The sequence below is a fragment of the Thunnus maccoyii genome, chromosome 17 (assembly GCF_910596095.1).
Source record: "Thunnus maccoyii chromosome 17, fThuMac1.1, whole genome shotgun sequence".
Classification (NCBI taxonomy): Eukaryota; Metazoa; Chordata; class Actinopteri; order Scombriformes; family Scombridae; genus Thunnus; species Thunnus maccoyii.
Genome location: NC_056549.1, coordinates 21884803 through 21910545, shown reverse-complemented (window position 1 = coordinate 21910545; position 25743 = coordinate 21884803). Strand labels below are relative to the sequence as shown.

Below are 25743 nucleotides of genomic sequence, written 5' to 3'. Positions count from 1 at the left end.
CCTGATATCCTGACTTTTCCACCTTTTTCAAATTTCAGGCCTTTTCACTCAGATTTTTATGCACAAATTGAAAATGTGTACAAAAACAGGTGAATAGAAACGTAACCTAACATTAGTAAGTAAGCAGCCTGTAGGAACAGGTACATGACGGGCGTAAATCATCAATCAGCAAGCAGGAAGTCAACCAAGAACGTGTTAAAAGTCTCAGTGGAAATGAAGGGAGTCAGTTCATCCAAAACAAATCCAGAATCCAGGAAATATCACATCCCTGATGAATGATGGTATTAGTCCAGTATCATCAATCTCTGCTCTGCCCTGTTTGGCTCTGGTCACAGCTGTCGGTGCAAGGGGTCCTTGAAACACACTGCTGCCCCAAATACACACCCACACAGACACACACACTCTTACACACATGACTGGCTAATGACAGATTAAGTAATCAACACTCTCAGCTGATTAATTACATTATAGTGCGCACACACACACACACACACACACACACACACTCACTTTTCCCCTCATGCTCACACAGACACAGATGTGAGCAGCCTGAGTACCAGTTGTGTAGTTTAGTGTGTGGTGATAATGTAACAGTAATGGAGACATGGCTGGTGCGTGTGGGCGAGAGAGATGTGGAGAAGTGGCAGCAGGTGAAGACAGTCTTGGGGAAATGATTATTTTTAGGGTTAACGCAAGGGTTAGGTGAGGAAGAGGGTAAAGGTCGAGGTCGAGCATGTGTTGGTTAAAGGTTAAAGTTAGTTAGTTAAAGTTAGACTTGTGCAAGTCATCAGATTGTCGTCAATATCTCTTCAAAGGAGAGTTACATGCAATTCTGCTAAATGTGAGGTATGTTTGCTATTGTGTGTTTTAGAGCTGCAATGATTAATCAATCAGACGATTAGTCGAACGACAGAAAATGAATCACAGTGTGACCCAACTACATTAAATAAAGTTTCTTGCTCAAGGTCATTATAAAATTCAGTATATCTGCTGTCAGTTACGTCACAGCTGGCTGTCCAATCAGGTTTTAGTGCCACGGTAATTCTTGGCCTCATGTTACCTTACATAAAAAAAATGATCCCAATATGTGACTGTCTTTGCATGCAATCCAATCTAACTCTTTCTTATTATTCTCTGTTGCTTCTATTGGACCCAGCTCACATGGGGCGCGCTGAGAAGGGTGAGTTACGATTAGCCGGCCAAGAGCTGAGCTTCATCTGTCATCGTCATAGTTGTTAGTGTCATCGTCATTAGCTCATAGTCCTCACTTTAACTTTGGGGTTCTTTTGCTGTGTGTAACATTGTTTTTTTTATCGGTGTAGTCTTTTGTTTTGTCGTCTCATACGTGTTTACTAACCATCCCGTTTTGACTTCATGCTCATTTAATAGTACAATGTCTTACACCTTGTCAAACTAGTAATACAGGACAGTGTGTGGTGATATGTGGATGTTTTCACAGTATGAAAATGTTAACCATGAACTGTTCGATTTGTACTGGAACTATTTGATTCAATGTTGAAATAGTTTCAGGGCTTTGCAGAACTTTCATGTCATGTTCAAGGATATTTTGCTCCCTGGAAGTAATATCTACAGTAACAAAGTTGAATTAAATTAGAGCTGAACGATTATGAAAAAATATCTAATTGCGATTATTTTGACTCATCTTGCAATTGCGATATTAGAGGTAATGATCATTTTCACATCATTATTCTCATTTTCATTGAAAAAACATATTAAAATGATTATGGTTTGATTTTTGCAGGGATCTGTACCAAACATAAATGTTGTCTTAAGTCTGTAGAATATGCAACAATATTTAATTTAAAATGGTATTTTGACACACAACAAACAACAAAGTTTGCGCCTCCTGCGATTTGAAAATCGTAGTAGGCCATATTGCGATTTAGATACATTTTCAATTAATTGTTCAGCCCTAATTTGAATTGATGAAATATTTGTGCCGGTGTGTTGTTGTTTGTCTTTGTGACTCTGCCAACTTGGCTGCTGGTTAATCTATTTACCATTTGTCTGTGTGTCTTCCTTCTAGTCTTTGTCTGTCTCTATCTATGTGTAGTTAGACAGCTGTTGGGAGGTTTGAAGTTACCAGGTGCTGTTTGTTTAGTTGAGCCTGGTCTTTATTAAAGGAGTTCTGAGTTACTTTGTTCTTGCAATATCTGAACACACCTTCTCTTCTCTTCTCTTCTCTTCTCTTCTCTTCTCTTCTCTTCTCTTCTCTTCTCTTCTCTTCTCTTCTCTTCTCTTCTCTTCTCCTCTCTTCTCTTCTCTTCTTCTTCTTCTTCTCGAGCCACATAGCTATCCACTTTAGCAACCACACATCTTCCCACACTGTCTCACACATATCCTCTATCTTTCCTCCCTTTCTGTTTTCCTCTCGTTCACACACAAACACTCCCAGCGGCTGGTTGTTAATGAGGGACTTGTCTTTTTGTTGTGAAAGTGACAGGTTAGTAAAATACGGCACAGACGCTTCACACAGCAGAGACAGACAGAGAGATCGCTGTGTAACTGTAGAGTTTGGTATCCCACAAGGCTTTGCTGTGACAGCGTCAAAATCAAAGCAAACATGATATTTATATTTTTATTTACAAAAATCAAGGAAAATAAAAACCCTCCGTTTGTTTTATGCAAGGTCAGATTCTGGTCAATCCTTAAAAACTGAAAGAAGATGCTCAGAATTGTTCTAGATTTTATTTTATGTGTGTTTGTGTGAGTCAAACATGGGACTGTGCAGTGCTGTGCACCAAAACAAAAATTATTTAATACAAAAATAATAGAGACCTAATGAAAGCCCAGCGGGGCAGAAATACTGTCAGTTCATATTAAGCAGGACAGGTTCTTGAAAATGGTTTTGGCAGGTTCTACATCTGCTCTCACTGATCCCAGTAGATTTCACGCAACTCAGTCCCCAAGACAGGATGTGTGTGTAACTACTTTCACTACTCTGTGAGCTTTTACATCATAGTTTGTAGATGAGAAAATGATTCAGAAAGGTGTACAGTAGCATTTCAAAGCATATATCCTTATTTTTGTCAAGTCTCTTTCACTGTAATTTGAAGTAGATTGAGTTGATGAGCTGTGGGATACTACATATTTCCATATATTTCTAACAGAGGCTTTAGTTTTCCTGATGTTAAAATAGGTTGATCACAAATATCTGAGGAGCTGATCCTGCTGAAACCCTAAATCTTAAGTTTTCCTGTTGTCACTATAATCAAACCCTGGCCTTGTCTTGCATGTTTAGCAAATGTTTTATGATACTGGGGTCAAGCTAAACCACTGAGGACAGAAATACATGAGGGTTTGGGAATTCTGGCGGCTCAGTTGGCTGAAGTGTAATCAACCGTCCTGGCTGGAAATCTGTTGTGGGACTTGTGCCACATTATCACACTTGTTCTTTTCTCAACCTCTCTTGTCTTCCTTTACTACTAAGAATCTAATAAACGGGACACTTTGCCCCAAAATAATCTTGAAAAAAAGCATTTCAACGGCAATATCATACAAAGTGTGATGTTTTATGTGCCTTTTAAGGTCCTGTCTAGGGTTATTTTTGCCACCTTCAAAGCTGCTTAAGATATAATTTAGACAAATTAAGATGAGAAAGTCTCTTTAAAACATCATAATTTGTTCAAAAGGGGCAGAAACTATCCATAAAAAATCATTCTTTGTATTTTGTTTTACTTAAGACAGTGGCTTTGTGTGTATGTTAATGTTAACATAAGTAAATGTGACAACCAAGCTGTGTGTGTGCGTGGAAGTGTGTGTGTCTACATATGTGAATGTGGGATTGAGGCCTCTTTTTGTGTTCGCCTTCAGGTGGACTGGGCATATAGGCATGGCCAAAGGGCTCTTGTGTGTGTCTGTGTAGCTATGGGCAGCGGTTGAAGTGGTTTCCATTAGTCCAGTTAAGAGGACATCTGTCATGAAGCTGCAACATACACTCACACACAAACACACAAAAGTAGCCATAAGCAATCTATGTGCAGTATACCATATTAAGTCTCATTGCTGATCTCTGTGTGTAGTCTCATGATGAAATCCCAGCGGACATTGGGTTACGTACTGTATATCCTCACATAAAAAAGACATCATCTCTACTGTCCTTACATTCCTTTCAGTAACTCCTCTGCTCTCCTCTGCTCCCTTCTTTAAGCTGATTTCAGTTGAAGAGTGGTAGAAAGCTTTCGAGACCTATAAACCCTCCTCTATATATGTGTTAGTGTGTGTGTGTGTGTGAATCAGGGGCTTACAGACAGATGACCAGTCCATTAAGATTATCATCTCCATCCCCTGAACATGTATCTTCACATCACCACGATGCTGGTCCTGTGTCTGTCTCTGTGAGCAGAGATTTAAATCTTCTAGCAGATATTCCCGAGCTATCTTTTCCTCTAAATGATGTTACACAGTTTTTTTTTCTTTTCTTTATCTGTCTGTCTCCCATCCTAATCTGTCGTTTGGTCTGTCTGTCTGCCTTCCTGCCAGCCTGTGTGTGTCCCTCCTGCCTGCAGATGACTAGGTGACTGAAGACACATGGTCAGCCTGACAGCGATCATGTGCACGTATACGCACCTACAGTCAATCACTGTGAGAGACAGGCTGTGTGTGGGAGTTTGGAGACAGACATTTAAATGCTGAACATCTGTCTGTCTGTCTGTCAGTTTTCTCGTGTGTCTGCCTCAGCCTTAAATTTCTGAAACACTCTTTGATGAAGTCATAGTAAATAGTAAAACTAAGTCCTAAAAGTAACAAGTTAAAACATCTGCATACTAATAAGAAGGCTACAGAGACTTTATTGATTCAGTATTATCAGTATTAGCAATATTAGCAATATCACCCTGGAATTACCTCATTGGTCACTGCATTTTTTATAAACACTAAGAAATGTCTGTAAAAACATACTGATATAATAATTGCAACAAATATACAATGGAATAATGTTAGATAAATATCAATTTATAACCAGAAAAAAAAGTTTTGGTTAAAAAGAAATGTTAGCAATACCACCTTTACATCTCAGTCAGTCAGACTTTTCTGAGGGTACTGATTTACTTCTCAGTAAGCCTTCTAAAACTTTAAATCAAAAAACATGATTAACTATGAAAACCATAAACAGACCACATGCCAAAAGCAAATTTTCTGTCATTAATTTCCTGGAAGAAAGCCAATAACAACAAGAGATAACTCAAAGTATGCTCTACCAAACATTTGAGAAGACCGTTACAGGGTCAAAAATAGGACATAAATGATGTGTAAACACAGAATATTACTGGCTTGCATCAAAATTAAAGTACACAACACCACCAACAGTTTGGACTCTCAGGCGGGCCAAGTCTGCCTTTCAGATTTATTTCCATGCATTCATGAAACTAAACAATAGTTTTTCCATGGTTTCCATACATTGTAGAGTCAGGACACCTACTGAGGCCGTATTTCCCCAAGGCACGCCTGTTTTTAAGTGAACAGCACTCAGTAAATGCTTGTGGGAAACGCTGGCCATGAGTTCCGCTGCCCGATTAGAGAACTGCTAAGTTGTTTGAACGGTGCAAACACTGTGTCCTTTCCACTGGAAGTGATAAGAAAGAGAAGGCAGTGCAGTGAAATTCCCAACGGACGCACAGACTGTAGAGCAACATGTGAACGTTACCAAGAAAAACACCAAAATAGGACATGAGAGGTTAGCATTGGGAAGTTGCCTTGAGATTCCTAATGTGAAGGTATTTCAATTTTTTTTTGTCTTGATAGTCACAAGAACAACATACATTCACAAGCACATAGACCAACACACACTCCTCTGTGATGTTGATACTATGTAGACTCCACCGTGTCTGGTGGAGTCGAGTGAAATCAGTCAGTTTAGTCAAACAAACTCTCTCCTCTCCTCTCCTCTCCTCTCCTCTCCTCTCCCGTCCTGTCCTATCCCGTCCTCTAAACATATCCATGTACGACTCCTTCTTCCCTTTGAGCTACTCCTAACGGTTAGTTTACCTCACTCCCCTCTTCTAGTCCTCCTCCCTCCCTTTCCTTGGAATTTATGGCTCACTAATCTAAACAAAGCAACACAACGTTTATCAAACCTCCCCCCTTTTCTCATGTACTCTTTCTCCCTTACTACCCCCCTCATCCTCCTCCTCCCCACCTCTAATGCCCCTTCTTTTCCCCCTTGCCCACCCCCCTCCTGTTCTCTCCTGTTCTCCCATTTCTGTGTTTCCCCTTCTAAAGACACACAACAAGAGCAAGGCTGGGATTTCATGTTCCCAAATCTAGACTGAATGGTGTTGTATTACAGGGATAAAGCATGTGGATTCTATTTAAGGTGGAAATAGCAATTGTAAAGGGAGTTATACTCAGGGCAACACAGGAGCAACTTCAGAGTGATAAAAACATAGAAATAGTGCAGTGTTTTAAAAATAAGATGAAAACAACCCAGTTTGACTAGAAAACTGTTACATGTTGGGTTGGGCAATAAACAGCATTTATTGAATTACCAACATTACAAATCTTTTCCTGAACTAAATTTACTGATATCACAGTTTTCAATAAAGACTTATGAATTGACAATAGATAAAAAGAAGCTTTTACATCCGACCAGAAGTTCAACCAACCAATCAACCGTCGGTTCAGCATCTTTAACTCATCATACTGTAATTAAACAAGACAAACATCAGATGTGAGACAACATGAGAGAGGAAATTAGAGCTGCAGTGATTAGTTGATTAATTGATCAGTCAATCGACAATTCATTTTGATAATTGATTAATTGTTTAATTTTTAAAGTAAAAATGCCAACCACCCCCTAGTTCCTGCTTGTCCTTTGTGAGGATTTGCTGGTTTTATTCGTCTTATCTGTTTGTAAACTCAATGTTCTTGAATTTTGAGCTGTTGGTCGAACAAAATAGGCCAGGTGAAGACCTTTCTCACTGTTTTCTGATGTTTTATAGTCTAAATGATTAGTAGATTAATCGAGAAAATAACCGAGAAAATAATTGTCAGATTAATCAATAATGAAAATAATTAAGTATAAGGTCATATTAGAGAGCTGTGATCTTTCATGCAATGCAAGCAGAGTGAAAAGGCAAAGATGTCAAAGTAGTTTATTTTTTCTTCTTTTCAGCATTATGCTTGACAGGAGAGACTCGTGAATCTTCACTCTGCACCTACAGTAGAATTACACAAAACATAACGTCTCATAAAAGCTGCTAAATGAAAAGGAGATTATGTCTGTTTAATCAAAAACTGAAGCAAATTCTTCTCCTCAGTGTCATGCTGGCACACAATACTCTCACCCCTTCGTCTCTGCCTCACCCCCCTCTCTTGCATCAAGGTCTTTCTCCCTCTCTCCTGTCTCACTCTTTTGCTATCTCTCACCCTCTCTCTGGAATGCTTTTGTTAGTGTTTTCTCTCTGCTGTGTTTTCACTTTAGCCAGATTTACTCTGACTCACACACACATGCACACAACAACCCCCCAAATATAAGTCTTTGTAGAAGAAACTGTCTCATTTTATTAAGTGGCTAGGTTAACTGTCACTATGTCTATATTGGGCCAAAAGTAAATAAAGTGTCTATGTGTATCTCATGTGTGGGTTTGTTGTGTGTGTGTGTGTGTGTGTGTGTGTGTGTGTGAGCGAAGGGAGCTGTCTTGTTGGAGTAACGGTTAGCAGATACAGCGCTACCTCCCCATGACATTAACTGTCTCTTACACTCAACCTCACACACACGGACACACACACACACACACACACACATGCACACAATACTACCTTAACTTACAGTGTCGCTCTGTCTCGTAGGGTTAGTCCCTCTCTACAAAGTAAGCTATATGAAGTTAAGTACACGTTTGAAACACAGCTACTACAGTCTGTGTTTGTATGTCTGTTTAGTACTATGAACAGACTCTTAAACTCCAATGATAATTTGTAGAATATTTTCCTTCTACAGGCACCATCTTACATTAACATACTGCTGCCAACATGACAAAAAATATTTGCTCACTTTTCTTGTTATAATGAGAAACTCATTTTAACACAATCCTATTTATGTTATTACAAGATCCCTTTCATGTTATAACAAGATAGTTTCACTTGATAATAAATTATTCCGGTTTAACAAGAAACTTTTCTTATGATAACCTAACCCTAACCCTATCACTTTATCTTGTTATGTTGCAAAACTTTCTCATTATTTCCCAAAAAGAACATATCTCATTAAAACAGACTTTGTTTGGTAAGTTTTTATTACAAGAAACTAACATTTTGTTGTTAAAACAAGAAAAAGATCTACTCTAGATGATATTGTAGCCTACATACCACTAAATGTCAAAAATGTAAAAGCTTTTGTGTGAGTGTTACAAACATTCATGGCTCCTGGTAGAAATGCTGAAATGTGTGATTACCAACCTTTCACAGACACAGTTTGACACTTTATTTACCATAAATGTCAAGAAGCCAACTTTCTGTCACCTCCAACTCTGTCTATGGTCACTTATTTTGTGAGACACTACAGCTGTTCATCCGATAAAGGAGGTTTCAACAACATCTGTTCATGTTTATGCTTTCAAAGACTGCACCAATATAAAGACGTCGTCACATTAGCACCAATCTGTGCATACAGCTCCAACTCTCATTCACCTTACTGTAATTGAAGCCCATAACAGAATTTGACTTTGATCAAATTTGTGCAAATTTGCATCATTGGCCAAAAGAAACAGTGATGCATTGTATTTGACAATGTCCCATCACCCTGTTTTAATGGAACATATTTTCTGGTCTGAGTGCTGAGAAGTTTTATTGGACAGATGGCTAATGTGTCTGTACCTTAAGACAGTGTTTTGTGAGGGTCTCAATGCAGCAGTAGAGTTGTAATTAGCTGTGATTTGTGACCCTTAATCAAATTACTGATGCAGTTGTCTGACAGCAGTCAGATTTCAATGAGAACCCTTTTATGGTGTGATCAGCCATACTGAAACTAAGAAGAAGGAAAAAGAAAAGATTTAATCTTTTTTTTTTTTAATGCCTTGGCGTTTCTGTGTGGATGTAAACTTTTAGATCTCAAAACACCATAATGGGCATTTGACAAATAAACAGCATTTTCTGGCTTCCGAGGGCTGGTAACTACCACTTTATGATTGTAGCAATTTTCTCTCGAACAAGTTTAACCTCTGACTGAACTAGTGGCACTGCTGCAAGGGCCACCAGTAAAAAACTGTGGTTACAGTGGGTTAGCTCTCAGGTGTGTTACCATGTAAATGTATAGCAGCATGGCCTGAAAACAGCTTGTCTGCTCAACACAGCTGCTCCCTGGATAAATAAAGGTTAAAGTCAAACTATGAGCCTGCTCTGCCTGCTTCTCTGTCTGCCGTTTGTTCTCTATCACACCTCCCCCTCCACACACACACACACACACACACACACACACACACACACACACTCCAGAGGCTCACATACCTCTGGACGGAGTGAGAGTGAGAGTCAGCCACATGTGGTTTCGGTTAGCCACACTTTCCCCTCACACTGGCCCCAAACTAACCACCTCTACTTTACCATGGTCAAGTACATGTGTATATCTCCCATTCAGCGTATGCCGCTGTGTGTTTGCTTGTAAATCTGTCTGTACATGTGTCAATGTTAAGCGTGTACGTGTGTGTGCATGTCCCAGCCCGAGGCAGATTCGTGCAGAACAGTGAATCAAGGTTAGTGGTCCAAAGAGAACGGGAGAGATTGAAAAAGGGGGAGAGAGACTTTAATCGAAGCACCAGAAGTGGGAGAGGGAGTGGAAGAGGAGAAGGAGAGCGACTGCAGGTTTTTAGTGAAGTCCCTTACAGCTGTGTGTTTGAACTAAACATAATTATTTCATCAGTGTTGGTTGTGATGTTGAGCTGGTGATGTTAAAGCTTATCAATGTGGACTTAATAAAACAGGTCATGGCAGGGATTTTATTTCATGTAGGCTTGTAGCAAAATAATCTGCTGTTAGAGGATCCATGTTCTGTTGCTAATAATAGGCTATAGTCTATTCTACAGTATTTGTCTTGCTCTCCTTTGTTCTCTATAGATCCAAGTAGATCATACTGTGCTATTACAGCGCAGCTCTGGGGGATGTTGGGAAAGACTGATACACATTTAAGTTTGAAAAGTTTTTCTAATTGCACACTTTCACTTTTAAGCCCTTAGATGATCAAAGTTTACATCCCACCAGCCAAGTTAGCAACACTGAACTGCTATTAGCAGTGTTTGGAAAGAAACATATTGTTTCTGATGAAAAGCACCACCCATGACACAGCATATCTAGTATTTCTTCGGTTTTTATGTTTGTAACATTGCTCAAGGGTATAGAATTGGGGGTGATTAAAAAGTGTTGAGTTAACTTGCACTTCTTCAGAACAAAAACAACAAAGTTTTCTTTTTGGACACTTCTCTTTGCTCTTTGGTGTATTCTTTCATTTAAAAGATGCCAGATTTGATCTTATTTAAACTGAGCATTTTTTGAAGTTCAAACACAACAAGCTTAGTGATGTTTATTTGTTTTTTCTTAATAAAGTTGCTTCTGTTATGCAATTTACTGAAGAGTTTTACAGACTTTGAGAGCCTTTTAGAACTTTTAGAGTCTAAAATGTAGGAAAAGAAACACACACATCCACACATATCCATATACACATACACACACATATAAAGATGTGGAACATTTAATTGTCTTGCATTTTATTATCTTATGATTGTAAGATATTGTATTCACTGCACATTTTCAGTTGCTAAAATTATAATTATGATCAATTATCTTAACCACTTAAACCCCTTAAGTAATTACAAACTCATGTTGTGCAGCCAAACATTATTGAAACAAACACAACTTTACTTTAAATTCTAGTGGAAATCCCAAAGTTTTCAAAGATACCAAATATGTCAGGCTGAATTTTGGGAAAAAAGACTAAAATGATGCATGAGACCTTAAAGCTACTTACAGGAAAAAAGGGAAAAAATGTATGTGAAGGGGTTAACGAGATGCTCAGCATAGCCAATGTAAAATAAATCGTTTGGTCTTTATTTAATATTTGTTGGATAATTTAGCACCAGAGAGCTACTCAACATGTAGGGTGTAGGGGTGGAGCCAAATCAGACAACTTTATTTGGTAAAGCACAAATAGTGGGTTTTTACGAATATTTGTTTTGTACAAATATTGTACATTGTGCATGCATGTCAGGACTCGTAGTGAAGCAAGGTTATATTGCTGTCTCCATCTCTCCCCTCTGCTCCACTCTGTCTGGCTCTGTGTCATAGATGTATAAATGGCTGCAAGTCTTTGTGTCTGGTGGAGCCGAACTTTGGCTGAGTGGTCAGTGCAGTCATCTGTGGTCTGAGAGATTAGGGTTCGAGACTTTGTGTGGGAACTCTACTTTGCCAAATAGTTTATTGAAGAGCACTTATTTTAACACTTTAATATCCTAAAATTAGAAGTGTAATAAAAACAAAAATAGGACTGTTACACCTATTTCCACTTTCTTTTGAATACAAATACAAATCATTTTGCTGCCTCAACAAATACAGTTACGAATACAAATACAAATACTGGGCCCTCTACACATCCCTAGTAGGGTACCACACAATACTGAAGTTCATCTGGGATTCCTGAGAATGTGAGTCACGTTAATCATATCGCCTGTTTTCTCTTAGAATCATGTTCAATAATGTTGCAGCCAACACATCCCAGAACAGTGCAAAACCTCCACCTACTTGTGAGAGGATGCTAACAAATTAGAAAGTCCAACTCATTTTAAATGGAGCCTTGTAACACTGAGCAAAGAGTGGCCTTGACAGCAGAGAGTTTTTATGTTTATTCACTTCGTGGCTGTTATGACAAGCTTATTGTCTTGACTTTTTAAGTGAATCGTGAATAATTTTTCTTTGCTGCTGTGAAATCAATTCAGTGCATTGTTACAAGATAATGAAGCAGGTTTTAACAAACTTACGGTTAATGTATCTTGGGACTAAGATATTATTTTCCTTTATTGCTGGCTCATTCAATAAGCTCATTTACGAAGGTTCTCTATTTTTACAAAGATATTTTTATGTGTTTTCAAGGATGATTTGTAGACCTGAAAGATCACCTTGCTGGGATGTGCATTGTTTTGAACATGTTTAAATTTATTTTGAGATTTAGCCATGAACTGTGGCAGCTCTGAATCAGAACACCTTGAAATCACGAGCCCTGTTACTGTAATGGAAATTGAATCCAGGGATGCGGTCTCTGCTGAACCCTACTGTAACAACAACCAGGGTGACATTGCTTCCAGTCTGTTTTCATGGCTGTTAGCTTTGCAGAGTTGCAATCACTTAGCACTTTATAGCTTGTTGAGATATGAAATAACAAATATTGAAAAGATAACTTGGCTAACAGATATACAGATTTACAGTGTACTTTTGGATCTGATCCATAAAAAAACAGAAGAGTATTGTGTCAGTCACCATTATTTAGTCATATACTGTAGTTTAGCCACTCTGTATATCTCTGCAAAGAACAGAATAGAATAGATACAGTATGAATGGACTGGAGAAAATAGTTTTCTGTGTAATATTGTTTCTTAGATAAAGAATAGAGCAGGGAATTTAAGAAAGTATATCAAAAAAGGCAGGTTGAAGTTGATGGCTTATAACCATGATAAGAAGCTATGTAGATGTACATTTTAGGCCCTAACGTGAGTAATACAGACTTGCACTATAATCCTTTACAAAATGGAGGAGAATGAAATGGGAGTATATGGTACAGACTAGAAGTGGACAGAGAAAAGTGTGTGGGAGAGGGAGCAATAGCTGTTTGAAGTGTGATAAGGAACTACGAAAGAACAGAGCAGGCCAGAGCAGACTGACACAACAAACACTTGCAGCTGCACTCTTTCATTCCTTACCTCCTCCATATCTGCAGATAACAACAGAGCAGAGAGACAGAAGGAGGGAGTGAAAGTTATGCAGGTTTGATACCATGCAGGGCTCGGATTTTCTTTGCCTCGTCCTGATCTGTGAGGTTAGTTTTTTACTGATAAGTCTGAGTCATGTGCGGGATAAATGCACAAACATACCCGTCGTTGCCATGTGGAAAAGAGACCAGAATGCATTGACTCATTTTCTCATCTGGGCTGTAGTTGGGTTACTCTTTGACCAGCACAAAGAGGACAAATACAAGTCATTAACCCATATTCACACAGACCGAGGCAGAGACTTGGGAATTGGACTTTGCCCTCCATTTTCGCGTGTGTGTGTGTGTTTACATTGCTAACTAACTGGCTGGTCTTGTGCAGGGATTGGTAGGTTTCTGCTCTAAAAACAGTCTGTTTGTCTTTCAGAGGTCTGTTTCTGTTTCACATTCTTCAGCTTTTGGCAAGCGCTGTTAAGATTTAACCAGGGAGATGTAGTGGAGGGTAAAATGACTTCACTACTTCAGTCAGTCCACTTCATTTTCACACGTGACCCACCTTTTAAAGCCAATATAAATCTTGACAGTTCAAGTACACATTATAAGTTATATCAGCCTGAAGTATGCTACATGGAGATCTGAATTGGGTCGCACAAGCTATTCATAAATCCATCTCTAAATTTTATGTGTGAAGGTCTTCCAAGCTAGTTTCAAACTAGTGATGTACTAAACTGGGTAGCACCTTCAATGGAAATCTTAGCTGGTGAAGACATCACATCTCTGGCGCCGTCTGTAAAACAACCAAGCCACCAACACATGTATCACTGTAACATAACTTCCAAAAATAACAGTATTAGGGGCCAAACAGTATATAAAACTTTGTAAAATATAGGTATGACTTTGTTTATACATATATATATATATTCATATGTAGAAATATGTGTGTTTGGAATGAGTGGAAAACATCAGATTACACAAACTACCCAATGTTACTGACGTAATGTTTTGTAATTTGAGGTATATTTTGTCTTTTTTGTGAAATAGAATTCATCATTACAAAGCAATCTGCAGTTTAAACTGGTCATACATTTGCAAGCTAATGTTAGCTTTGTCATTTGGTTGAGTTAGCGACATAACAGTCACATCTGGCACATTACATTTACATTTAGTACATTTAGTAATAACTAATCTCTACATCAGAACCACTTTGTGTGGAGCAACCTGTTTTAATTTAGTATTACTTAGTTGGAGTTTAGGAACAGCTGATGCAACCTCCCTTCATCAAAAGTTATTAAAATGGCTAGACAACCTTAACAAAACTGTTCTGGACATATCACATGTTTGCATTGTATGAGTCATGATGCCAGTAATACAGATTGTTAGATACCAATATCTTGCTTTATGTCTCTGAATGTGTTTCATTTTAAGACATAAACTAATCAATAATACCAAAATGGGAATAAATTAACTTCAGTAAACAAACTTAAAAAGAGACTTTTGACTGACAACTCTGGAATCATTTTCCTTTAGTTGAAAAATGACTTTCCCTTGCTTGCATTCATTCTCTGCTCTGTCTTATCACACATCCAGCAGCATCAAAAACAACTTGCAGAGACACAGACTGCCTTTAGATGTGTAATCAATCGTTGTGAAAAAGAAATTAATACATCCTCCTCCTCTCTTTCTGTACATCTCATCTCTTTCTTCTCCTGCTGTCTGCCCTCCCTTTTTCCTCTATGTTCTGCTGCTCATTATGCCGATCACTCAACTTCCACTGACACACACTAGTCACACCTCATTACTGACCGTACACACACAAACATACACACACACACAGAGTCAGTGAACCTGCATCGCTGCCTAATGTGGTGTGGACGGATGTGGACGCTCACTAGTATTAGTTTATGAGAGAGGGAGAGCAAACACATTATTATAATGTTGTTTAGCTAACTAGACGGCATATATTAGTTTCCTTTTAGAGTTGAGAGAAGCTATAGTAAAAGATTTTTGAAAGCCATTTTAAAAACAGAAATGCCCACACTTTTGTGCAACTGCCAGAACTTCATCGCAAAAATATTTGATATGAAACTCAAATACAATGAAACCAGTTGAACCCACACATGAGTAAGTCTCCACAAGGATTTAAGTGTCTGTGTGTGTGGGGGGGGGGGACTAATGACCGGTGAGGCGTGGTGAGTAACATACTGGGTATGATGATGCATACTGGCAGATACAGTAGAGGAGTGTGTATGAGTGTGTGTGTGTTTATGACAGGTAGTTAATTATATGAATGTGTTTGTCCATTTGTATACGTTTCCACACATGCACACTGACCACGGGCCTGACAGGCAGGTCTTAATTAGTTGCCACGACTACTGATGATGCATCCTGACAGTAACTGCGGTGATGACAGAATCTCCTGCCTCGGAGCAGAGAGGCATGCTGGGACACACACAGGCTATTTGTGTGTGTGTATATATATATGTGTGTGTGTGTGTGTATGTGTGGAAATGTTAAGATTGAAGAAAATGAGACAGTTTGTCAGTCAGTTACTTCCTTTTTAGTCAGTCAGTCAATTAGTGAGTTAGGAGGGGATTAACTGAGAGGCGCACACACACACACACACACACACACACACGTGTGCACACACAAAAAAACCCCCAGATAACCTCATACACTTCTTGTGTAGTAAACATAGTGAAACAAGGAAATTGCCTAGTGATTTCCAATCTCTAGGTGTGAAGATGGAATGACTTCAATCATCACTTTATTCTTCCTCTGTTGGTCCTCTCTATCTGTAACCCTCTTCACCTCATCCGTCTTTTCCTTTATTCATCCCGAGAGGCAGCAGGAGGGCAGAGAGAGCCAATACTATGAAATGTGTAGACGGCATGTCACAACAGATCCGCAGAGAGATGGTCATCTGTAAAAGAAAAAAGGGATTTTTAGTAATTTAGTCAGGATTTATAAAAAACATGCCATGCTCGTTCTTGCTGAAATCACTTACCAAATCAGGAATTTAAAGCCAAAAAGGAAAAGCAACAAAATGGGGAGCTTGTTGTGATCCCTATTTTTTTTCCCCCCCACTGCTTTAGTGCTACGAGTACTGCATTCATTATGCATGCAGTGATTTGAATTGGCCTAAATGACAGGCGAGAGACAATTGCTTCACTCTGACAGAGAGACAGACCACCCTCATCTGATTGTGCCTGTGTGTGCGCATGTGTGTGTGTGTATGTGTGTGGGTGTTTGGTTTGCTGGTAGTGAACTCAGAGATGAATCTTAATGGCCATCATTTAACCTTTCACCTCAGCTTATATACACACACACACACACAGGCACAAACACACGCACACAAAGAGCTAGTTTACTGGATGAGGGATGGAGTGGTGAGTTGAGTGCTGAGGATATTAAGTGAAGTGTGTTCACGTGTATGTGTGCATGAGAGTGAGAGAGAGTCTGTGTCTGCATGTTTGTGATGTTTGTGTGTGTGCGTGTGTGTTGAAAGACAGGTTGATCGGGGTCAATAGACTCAATTTGTCTCTCAGAGCTTTGCAGGATCCGCTCTTAACAAAAACGGTTGTGTGCAAACCTGACGAGATGCATGGTACATGAAGCTTTAAATTCCAATTATAGGAGGTTTTCATATATCTATGTTCTAACGAGTTGACATTAACCGCTAAAGTGCGAGAAAGGAGTCTTGTTGGAGTGATAAAATCTTTCAAATTAATCATAGTGTAAGATAAGAGCCAATAAATCAACAATAAATCAGTGCTGCAAAGCTCTTTATGGGTTGAAACTTGACATATTTGCACTTCTGGCCACATCCCAGTCAGTTATGTTACAGCAGGTGTTTCCCATCTGCAATCAAAGGTAAAACACCTGCTTTAGTGCACAGGTACATACCGCCAACATGTCTGTGAAGATAAGACCTGTTCAATCCCACAGAAGACCAGTTTGGAACGATTTCATTCAAAGGGCTAGAGAAAATAAGCTTGTTAAGGTTCATTTTGCACAGAATTTAACAGAAAGTGTCATTTCAGTTTCCCGTGATAAAGCATCGTTTGCTCATATGTTGCAGCTTTGAATGTGAGAATGTTGTGGTGTATCCTGCGTGCAGTAGAACTGCTGAATTGTGGTTACATGATGCTAGTGGGTGGAATCTGTCATCTGTGTGTGTCCATCTGGTATGACCCCCTGTTCAACTCCTCCAGCACTAATGCACATATGGACCATACACACACATACACACACACACACACAAACACACATGAAGGAACAGCTGAGAGAAACTGCCCACCCCTCTCCTCATCCCTCCATCCTTCTTGGTTTCTCCCCTCCTCCCTGCAGAGCCTCAGGACTCATCCAGGTGTCCACCTCCCTCCTCCGGCTCCTTTGCTCTTTTTCCTCTCTTTTCTGTTTTCACTTTGCTATCTGTTGTACGAAAGCCGTTGGTCTACTGACAGTGTCACACACACATAGAGTGTGATATTTAGTCAGCGTAGGGGACAGTAAGGCACAAGACAGAACTTGTAGATAATACAAAGATGTGAAATGGACAAACAGTGTTTTGCTTTGCTATGTGATATTATATTTTTTACACTTCTAGTCTCTAGTCTATTTAACATTATATCCCTTAAATGAAAAAAAAACTTTGGGTTATTCAAATTGTTTGCGTAAATGTATATGTATACGTACAAGTAGAAATAAACTGCTTTTGATATAATTTTCAATTTTAGCTCTCTGGAGCCTGCAGATAATTTTTATTCTGGTTGAGTGTTTATAGCTTTAGCTCTAGTGATGGTCATTGAATGAACTATCCGTTGCTCTAAATGTATTTGTACAACATAAACACTTGCTTCAAGTTACACTGATGTTAATTGAATGTTGTGTGTGTGTGTGTGTGTGTGTGTGTGTGTGTGTGTGTGTGTGTGTGTGTGTGTGTGTGTGTGTGTGTGTGTGTGTGTGTGTGTGTTGAAATTGAAAAAGACTGAAGGATGAAGAAAGTTAAGAAGGGTCAAGAGAAGAAATTAATCAGGGAATAAGGAACAAGAAGAAATGAATAAGAAGAGAATTGCAATTCAAAAAATATAAAAGGAAGGAAGAAATAAAAATTAAGGAAAGAAGGAAGGGAATAAAGAAAGAAATAAAGAAGGACTGAAGGAAAGAAAGAAAGGCAGGAGTGCAGTTTCAGCTTCTATAAACCCAGGAGCTCTGAATACCGCTTATTAAGCAGGGACCGTATGTGTGTGTGTGTGTGTGACAGGGTGATATATTGAAACACACCTCTGTGGAACAGCTGCAATGATGAGACAGAGAGTAGGGAGTAAGAGGTGTCGTCTACCTTACACACACACACACACACACACACACACACACACACACATTCATGCATACAGACGCACAGAGCTGAGCCAAGTTCTTTATTTTATTACTGAGGCCAGCTTGTATCAGAGGAGGAGCGAGAGAGGGAAGGAAAAAATTGGAGAGAGCAAGAGATGAATTTGTTGTGACTGCTCTGGTGGACTCAGCTTTTTAACACAGCACTTCTTTTTTTCCCCCTGTTCTCCTCTTTTTCTCCCAGTTTCTCTCTACTGCTTTTTATTCCCCTACCATATTTCTTCTCTTCTCTTCTATTCTCTCCTCTTCTCTTCTCTTTTCTTTTCTTTTCTTTTCTTTTCTTCTCTTCCCTTCTCTTCTCTTTTCTATTCTCCTCTTCTCTTCTCTCCTCTTCCCTTCCCTTCCCTTCCCTTTCCTTCCCTTTCCTTTCCTTCTCCCCGAGTCATTCCTCCTCCTCATCTGTGTGCATACTGCTTATTATATTACACAGATAACGAGACTGATAGAGGGAATGACAGAAATTGAGAAAGACAGAAAGAATAAAAAGTTAAAAGAAGGGTCTAAAAAAGAAGGGAGAGAGAGAGAGAGCTAGAATTGGGGAAAAGACAGAGAGGAAGAAAGGGAGAGAAATGGAAAGGGACCGACAGATAGAAAGAAAGAGAGATTGAATAGATGAATCTGATTTATCTATAATGAAATCAGCTTCAGTCTGTATGGAGGAATGTGCTCCATTCAGCCTTTCTGCTGTTACAGACAGATTTACCCGTTTAATATTCTAAAGATCAGTGCGAGTAGATACACGCCGACCATCCAGGTGCTTAGGAGGTGCAGCTAACTGGCTAGTCCTACTTTAAATGCAAAGTTAACACTTTGCATTAAAGACTGCTGACAGGAGAGCAAGTTGTCATATCATTGCAGGCTATGAAAAAATACAAAAAACAGTTTTATATTTTGTTGATTAGTGATTTCAACATGTTTTACCACCTCTCTGTGTGTAGCTGAGCAAAGAGAAGCATATTTTGGTTTTATTTCTCTCCCCTAAGGAGAGGTATCCAGAGGAGTTTGAATGAAGACGTTTGTCTGGTATAATCTATTCTTACGATTGCATTATTTTTTCTCCACACAGTACTAATAAATGAAATGTCTGGCCATTAAAATCACTACAACGAAGGTGGCGAGGTATAATTTAATGGTTATCACATGTCAACAATCCCTTTCCACTATTGTTTTCTCTGTTTTGTGATGATTACTTGATTTATCCATTAGTTGGATCTACAGAAAAGTAGTATATTATGGTAATATCATTCACTGACTTTATTGTAACTGTAAATTCAGTATCTTTGGGATTTTTGGTCAGACAAAACCAATCTTAGGATATCTCCTTAAGCTTTAAGGAAGTTGTGATCGCCCCCGCTTTTTCTGCACCTTTTATTAACAGTATAAACAGTTAACCTGAATAATATTTGACAGATTAATTGATAGTGAAACTATTGTTAGTTGTATCCCTGCTGTTGAAAGTATACAAAGCACATTTAAAACTTTACAAACTCAACCAGCATCTAAGCAGCTGTCATCTCTACTGCTCACTGAACTAATTCACACTACAACAATGTCTTTAGATCAAGAATTAGGGCAAAAAATATACAATGCTGTTTTTGGTCTAAATATAACTTAAATAACACAAAAGCAATTGTATTTGTTGTTAAAACCCCCTGCAAAAATAATAATATAAACCCAAAGGAATAAAATAAGAATAAACCTCTCCTCTCCTCTCCTCTCTCCTCTCCTCCTCTCTCCTCTCCTCTCCTCTCCTCTCCTCTCCTCTCCTCTCCTCTCCTTTCCTCTCCTCTCCTCTTCTCAGAAGATATTGAAAAACTGTGCTTCACTGTTCACAATGATCATGTGTGTCTGTGTCCTCTGGGTTCATACTGAAAGGAGATGGGCGCATTCAATTGTGTTTGTTCACGCATTCATACATGAATACTATGGCAAAAGGCTTTTCCTGTTTGTGTGTGTGTGTGTGTGTGTGTGGGCATGCTCTCTCTCTCTTTCTACCTTTCATGTCCGTCCAGGCATGAAGCGATCCACTCCTCTCTCTCACACACACACACACACACACACACACACACACTGCCTCAGGCCAACACACGCACACACTCACATCCACGGTCCGCCACATTGCCCATGGCTACATATTCGGTCCAAGGAAGCTGTTTTTTTTTTTTTTTTTTACTCTTCAAGTTGTTTGTTTGAGTGGATTTTACACAACGCCCTTGGCATAACATCACACAGACACACAACCACACACACAAACATGCATTCTGAGAGACATGTGAAAACACACATGCACATTTTTAAGCCCGATTGTACAGACTTCTACTCCTGTGGGCATGGCATAATAACACACGAAAAAACACACACAGCCAACCATATACATTTCCTGGTTGCATCTTTTTTCTATTGAAGTCGCAGCCATTGTAAGAGGTGCTGTCCAACACCAGCAGCCAGATCAGTCCAGCTCACCTGTCAGAAACACTATGCAGTCCAATTATTCTGTGAATGTGTGTGCTTGTATGTTTTCTCAAATTGCATCTATTGTTGTGGCAGAAGTTTTTACAGCAGCTTCTTTCACTGATGGATTTGGATCCATTGTAAATCAAGGGATGGAGCTGTGATAGTTTGCTAGTTGATGTTTTTTTTCTGTAATATCATGCAGTGATTTTTGAAAATTACAGTCCATCACAGGGGTTTTATGGAGTAAATGCTCAGCAAATGGTCCACATTGTGCATTGCCAGGGGATTTGTTGATTCAGAAAGGAAACAAAAATGTTGTGATCGCAAAATCCCAGTTTGAGGACAGAATGGGCTGTTAATGCTGGCGAAGTGGGAAACTGGTTTGATCTCCTCTTTCATCACGTCTAAATTTCCTCCCTCTCCTCTGACTGTGTCACTATCAGTTTCCCCGTGTCCTTTTCTCATCCCTCTCTCCCTTCCCCCTCGCCTGCAGGACAGGAGGCAGAGAGGAGTGGACAGTTAAAGGAGATGATCCCTCACTCCCTCTCTCGCTCTCTCTCTCTCTTGCTCTCTCTCTCTCTCGCTCGGTCTCTCGGCCTCTCTTGCGCTCTCTCAGCATTACAAAGCCCCTTGTCCACTTTGATTACTTACATTAACGTGAGCAAGAAAAAGACTGCGCTCTGGATTTGCCTGAGTGTGCGCTTCACAGAAAGGGAGAGTGACTGGGTTTTGTGTATGTGTGTGTGTGTGTGTGTGTGTGTTTGCGTGTGCGTCGGTGTGTGTTCAGCTCATGCACAAGTCAACAACCAAACAGAGCAGTGATTGTTGGGTTGTTGTATAACAACAAATGGTTTCCTTGTGCGACAAACCAGAGAGGAACCAGCATTTTCTGCCTGGCTGCTGTGAACGATGGCCCTGACATGGAGGCAGGAGGAGAAGCAAAACGATAGAGTGTGGATGTTTATGTGCGTGTGTGTGTGTGTGTGTGTGTGTGTGTGTGTGTTTAGCGGTAGGAGGGATGCATGGAAAGATGGACGATAGATGGGTTAAATGAAAATGCGGCCAGTCTGTACTTGTTTTCCATTATCAAGGTTCCAAATTGTTCACAGAACAAACACAAACAGCGTTAATTACTTGGCACACATTGTGGCGTACGTGCCACAATGGGAGTGAGAGCTTATGAATGTGTGTGCATATATATGAACCAAATGAAGAGAGCTTATATGTGTGACAGAGACAAGGATATGAAGGACAGTGCTGTGGGAAAGTTGTGTAGGGCAACATAAGCAGCTACTTTGTTCCAAACAGAGTAGATCTTTTTCAATCATTTATAGTTTGGAAGTATTATCTATGTTAGAGAAAAATACTGAACATTATAAAGATGTTGGCAAATGCTTCACCTTATCAAGCTCTAAGGTGGTGGATCTTTCTCACAACAACCTAATCAATGAGGAAATGACATAAACAACTGCAGGTAAACTGGAAATGTGTCTCAAGGCCACATATAAACCATGATGTTAAGCAGTTGTAGACAACAATAGACGGCCAGACAAATGATTAAGCACCAATGCAGCATTGCATCATATTGTCTGTGAGCACACACCAACAAGCAGTTTCTGTTGTAGTTTACTGCCAACCTTAGTTAGCAGCATATGTATGACTGTTAGGCTGCGTTCAGACCGTCAAAACAACGGAGGATCAAAAAAGTTTAACCTGGCGTAACTTCTGTTGCAATGTGATGTCATCTGGCAAGGTGCATATATGCAAGCGTACATTCCTGGTGGATTACTTTGCAATGTGAAAGCGGTTTTTTTACATTGTGATCATTGTGACAAAAGATAAAATAGTTACTGCAATGATAAGTTTACAGAGATGTAAAATCCTGTCTGTGCGTATTAAAAACTGCTGTGTGGTGTTTTGGCGTCTGATAAACATTCAGCTGTACCCCCAACTGGACTTCCTGGATCGTATTTTATTGTCTCACCGGTACCTTTCACAACACGTCCCCACCACCTGCACCATTTTATGGCAGGGCTGTTGTTCGGTCTGAACCTCTTTGTGTCTTGTGAGCGGTGATCTAGTAAACACAAACCATCAGCTGGAGACACAGCCAGTGAAGTTAGCAATCACTGAGCACTTTGATGGATGAAGTTTATATGTTTATTTGACAGTTACATGCCATACCTTGCAGCAGCAAAATAAATAAATGTAGTTACGCAATTCAATCACATTCATTTGCAGTAATTGATGGGCTGTTTATAAATTAATATGTTAATTTGATGATGCATATGAGAGAGAGAGAGGGGAAATGACTCTAGAGTATGATAACTTTACCTTGCATTAATGAAAAATCGCTGCTGTTGTCAGTGACCATTATCAATCCCAGAAGGGTTATATATTGCTGCTATTTTAGCAGCGTGTGCTCCTAAAGCACTAACACATGCACAATCAGCAACTAGCACATGCACAACTTTAGCCTGTAAATGTGGATGTTAAATCATAAGACACTGCAGTGAGATGTATTATTGTATAAATGACTTCAGGTATCTTGTTCTGAATCTGACCTTCCTAGAAGGGCCCACACAAAAGCAAATTTACCCACAAGGGTCAATATAGTATCACATTAAATTACTGCTCCCCTGTTAAAGAGCACATTTGGTGGAGAAAATGACCCTGCATGGTTTGATTCCTCTTTTAAATACAGCTGGGACAAACAGGACAGGAATGTAGGCATCTCACAACCAGCAACAGGAGTCTTTATAAGAGTACCATAGGCTTCCTGTGCTGTATACATGAAATGTTACGGAGTAATGCTGCTATGAAGAGTACATTGTGAGCTGACTTGTAATACTGGCTTTGTGTAGTCTGTGCAACGTTCGTGTCTAGGTCGTAGGTCATGGGATGGGTGTGTATATGCTTCAGTGATGCCCTCCTCTATTTTTCCTCCCATGACGCTGACATTAAAGGGTCCATCTTAGTGTGAGTCCATGCTTGATAAAACAGGGTCTGATGCCCCGGGGCAATAGGCCACAGCCCTTCAAAATGTGCACACACACTCCCCATGAAATGGACATTTCAGGGTCAGCTACACGGTTGCCATCCTTGAGGAAATATTTTCTTTATCTTGGCATTTCTTTAAATTTCAGTGTATTTAAAAAGTTCTGCAGTGACAATCAGTGAGATCTTGTAACTCAGGTTGCATTCATACTGTTTACAAACGGTGAGAGGTTTTGCAATGCATAGATGTTGTCAAGGCTAGCCAGAATCCTTTTACTGTATGTCAAAAGTGCTTTTTAACTTTCCGGTTTAGAAGTGTTGCATTTTTGACATTTTACAGCATTATTTACAGAAAGCTGGCAGCGACTCATTCATGCATTGCTGTCCTCAAATCAATGGTCATGCTTTCTGTCAAGGTCAGAAAACATTTTCCGCTTACAGAAGACAGTGTTTGCTGTCAGTTGGATTAAACATGATGGTGACATCTGTACAACACTGACAAGATACAAGTACATCTACTAACTAGTAACATCTACTATCCACTAACTAGAGTCCAATGTAAAGCCGTTTTCACATATGAACTCTGGACAATGTCCGGAGAATCGGGTCTGGACATTTTCCAGTGTTGCCCTTTCACACATGTAGCACACAACAGGAGATTGTCAGACGTGTTCTCACCTACTTATGGCAACAAGCAGTTGTAGCCAACTCTCTCGCTGTGAATTTTCCGGAGAATTCACCGCTGTTTTCACACACGGGCTCAATTGGACATTACACAGACTTTGTAGTAGGGAGCTGGCAGGATAAAGTCCATTTAATGTCCGGTCCGAATGTTTCGGACATTTGCATTCACACATACAGCTCCTCCAGGTAATGTCCGGATAACTTCATGGTTGTAGTGCATTTGAATTCTCATTTGGAAGAACATTAAGCTGTTTTTTTATCTCTCTCTTTGCAAAAAGCCTGATAATAAAAGAAGATAGAGTGTGAAGCTATTTAGAAAAACAACACAAACACACCAGGAAGGAATAACATTACAGGTAATGGAAGTACACTGGCGTAATTATAGAAAGTCCATGAAATTTAAATGTGAACTCTTGTTGAAGTTACTGGAACTTGTAAGCGGCCACAATTTCACTGATCAACAGTCAGCTCTACCTTTTCTTCACCAGAATTGCCCAGTTGATAATGTTGTATTTTAAGCAGCCGAGACAGACAAACACCTTTCATTTAAAATGCAGATTTTATACATGAAGTTAGCACATTACACACAGCTTTGCACTTTAATTGCCATGAGACAAGTTTGTGTTTGCTGTTTCTGTAATAGATATAATGATGATTTTCTTTGCTTTTGATTCTGAGCTTTGAAATAACGGCTCACACAGGAGTTTTCCTTTTTTGGCAGCTAAAAGAAAGATAAGCCCCTGTTCTGACATCCACGGCCTCTGAGTTTTTTCCTAAAGAAAGGCTGACAGGGTTTCAGTGACCCAGAGTCCATGGTGTTCACTCAACACCAGTGACAAGTGCTTGGTACTCAACGACTCAAAGACAGGCCACTGGTTATTGTCTGTGTGTGTGTGTGTGCATGGATTCAAACCAGCAACCTTCAAGTCACTTGTCTGACCATTAAGCCTCAAACCAGCCCTTTTATTTGTCTATTGACCTCAATAAGTGCAGACAGAGATAAAGAAACAAAAAGAAGGGACACATTTAACAATGCTGTCTGGTGTTTAATAGTGTGTGTGTTTGTGTACGTGTAAGCCTGAGGCAGTGCTCTGTAACCTGAATGTGAGTCAGAAACCGGTTTGTCTCATTTCCTGCTCAGAGATTTGTCATTTAACAATGGACACGCACACGCACACACACACACACACACACACACACACACACACACACACACACACACACACACACACACACACACACACACACACCCAATGTATCTATTAAAAGACCGCTCCCCTGTAGGT

General features: G+C 39.6%; 1 protein-coding gene across 8 annotated transcripts in view; it reads left to right on the top strand.

Moving 5' to 3' along the window:
* The window catches only part of ptprk (protein tyrosine phosphatase receptor type K), a 117366-nt gene that overhangs the window by 5305 nt on the left and 86318 nt on the right, over positions 1-25743 (top strand). For 7 of the 8 annotated variants that reach the window (XM_042390104.1, XM_042390102.1, XM_042390099.1 and 4 more), the window contains exon 2: positions 1157-1180. The exons of the other annotated variant lie outside the window; for it this stretch is intronic. In XM_042390104.1, the coding sequence (XP_042246038.1) occupies positions 1157-1180 (24 nt within the window). The remainder of the gene's footprint in view (positions 1-1156; positions 1181-25743) is intronic. 8 annotated transcript variants of the gene reach the window in all.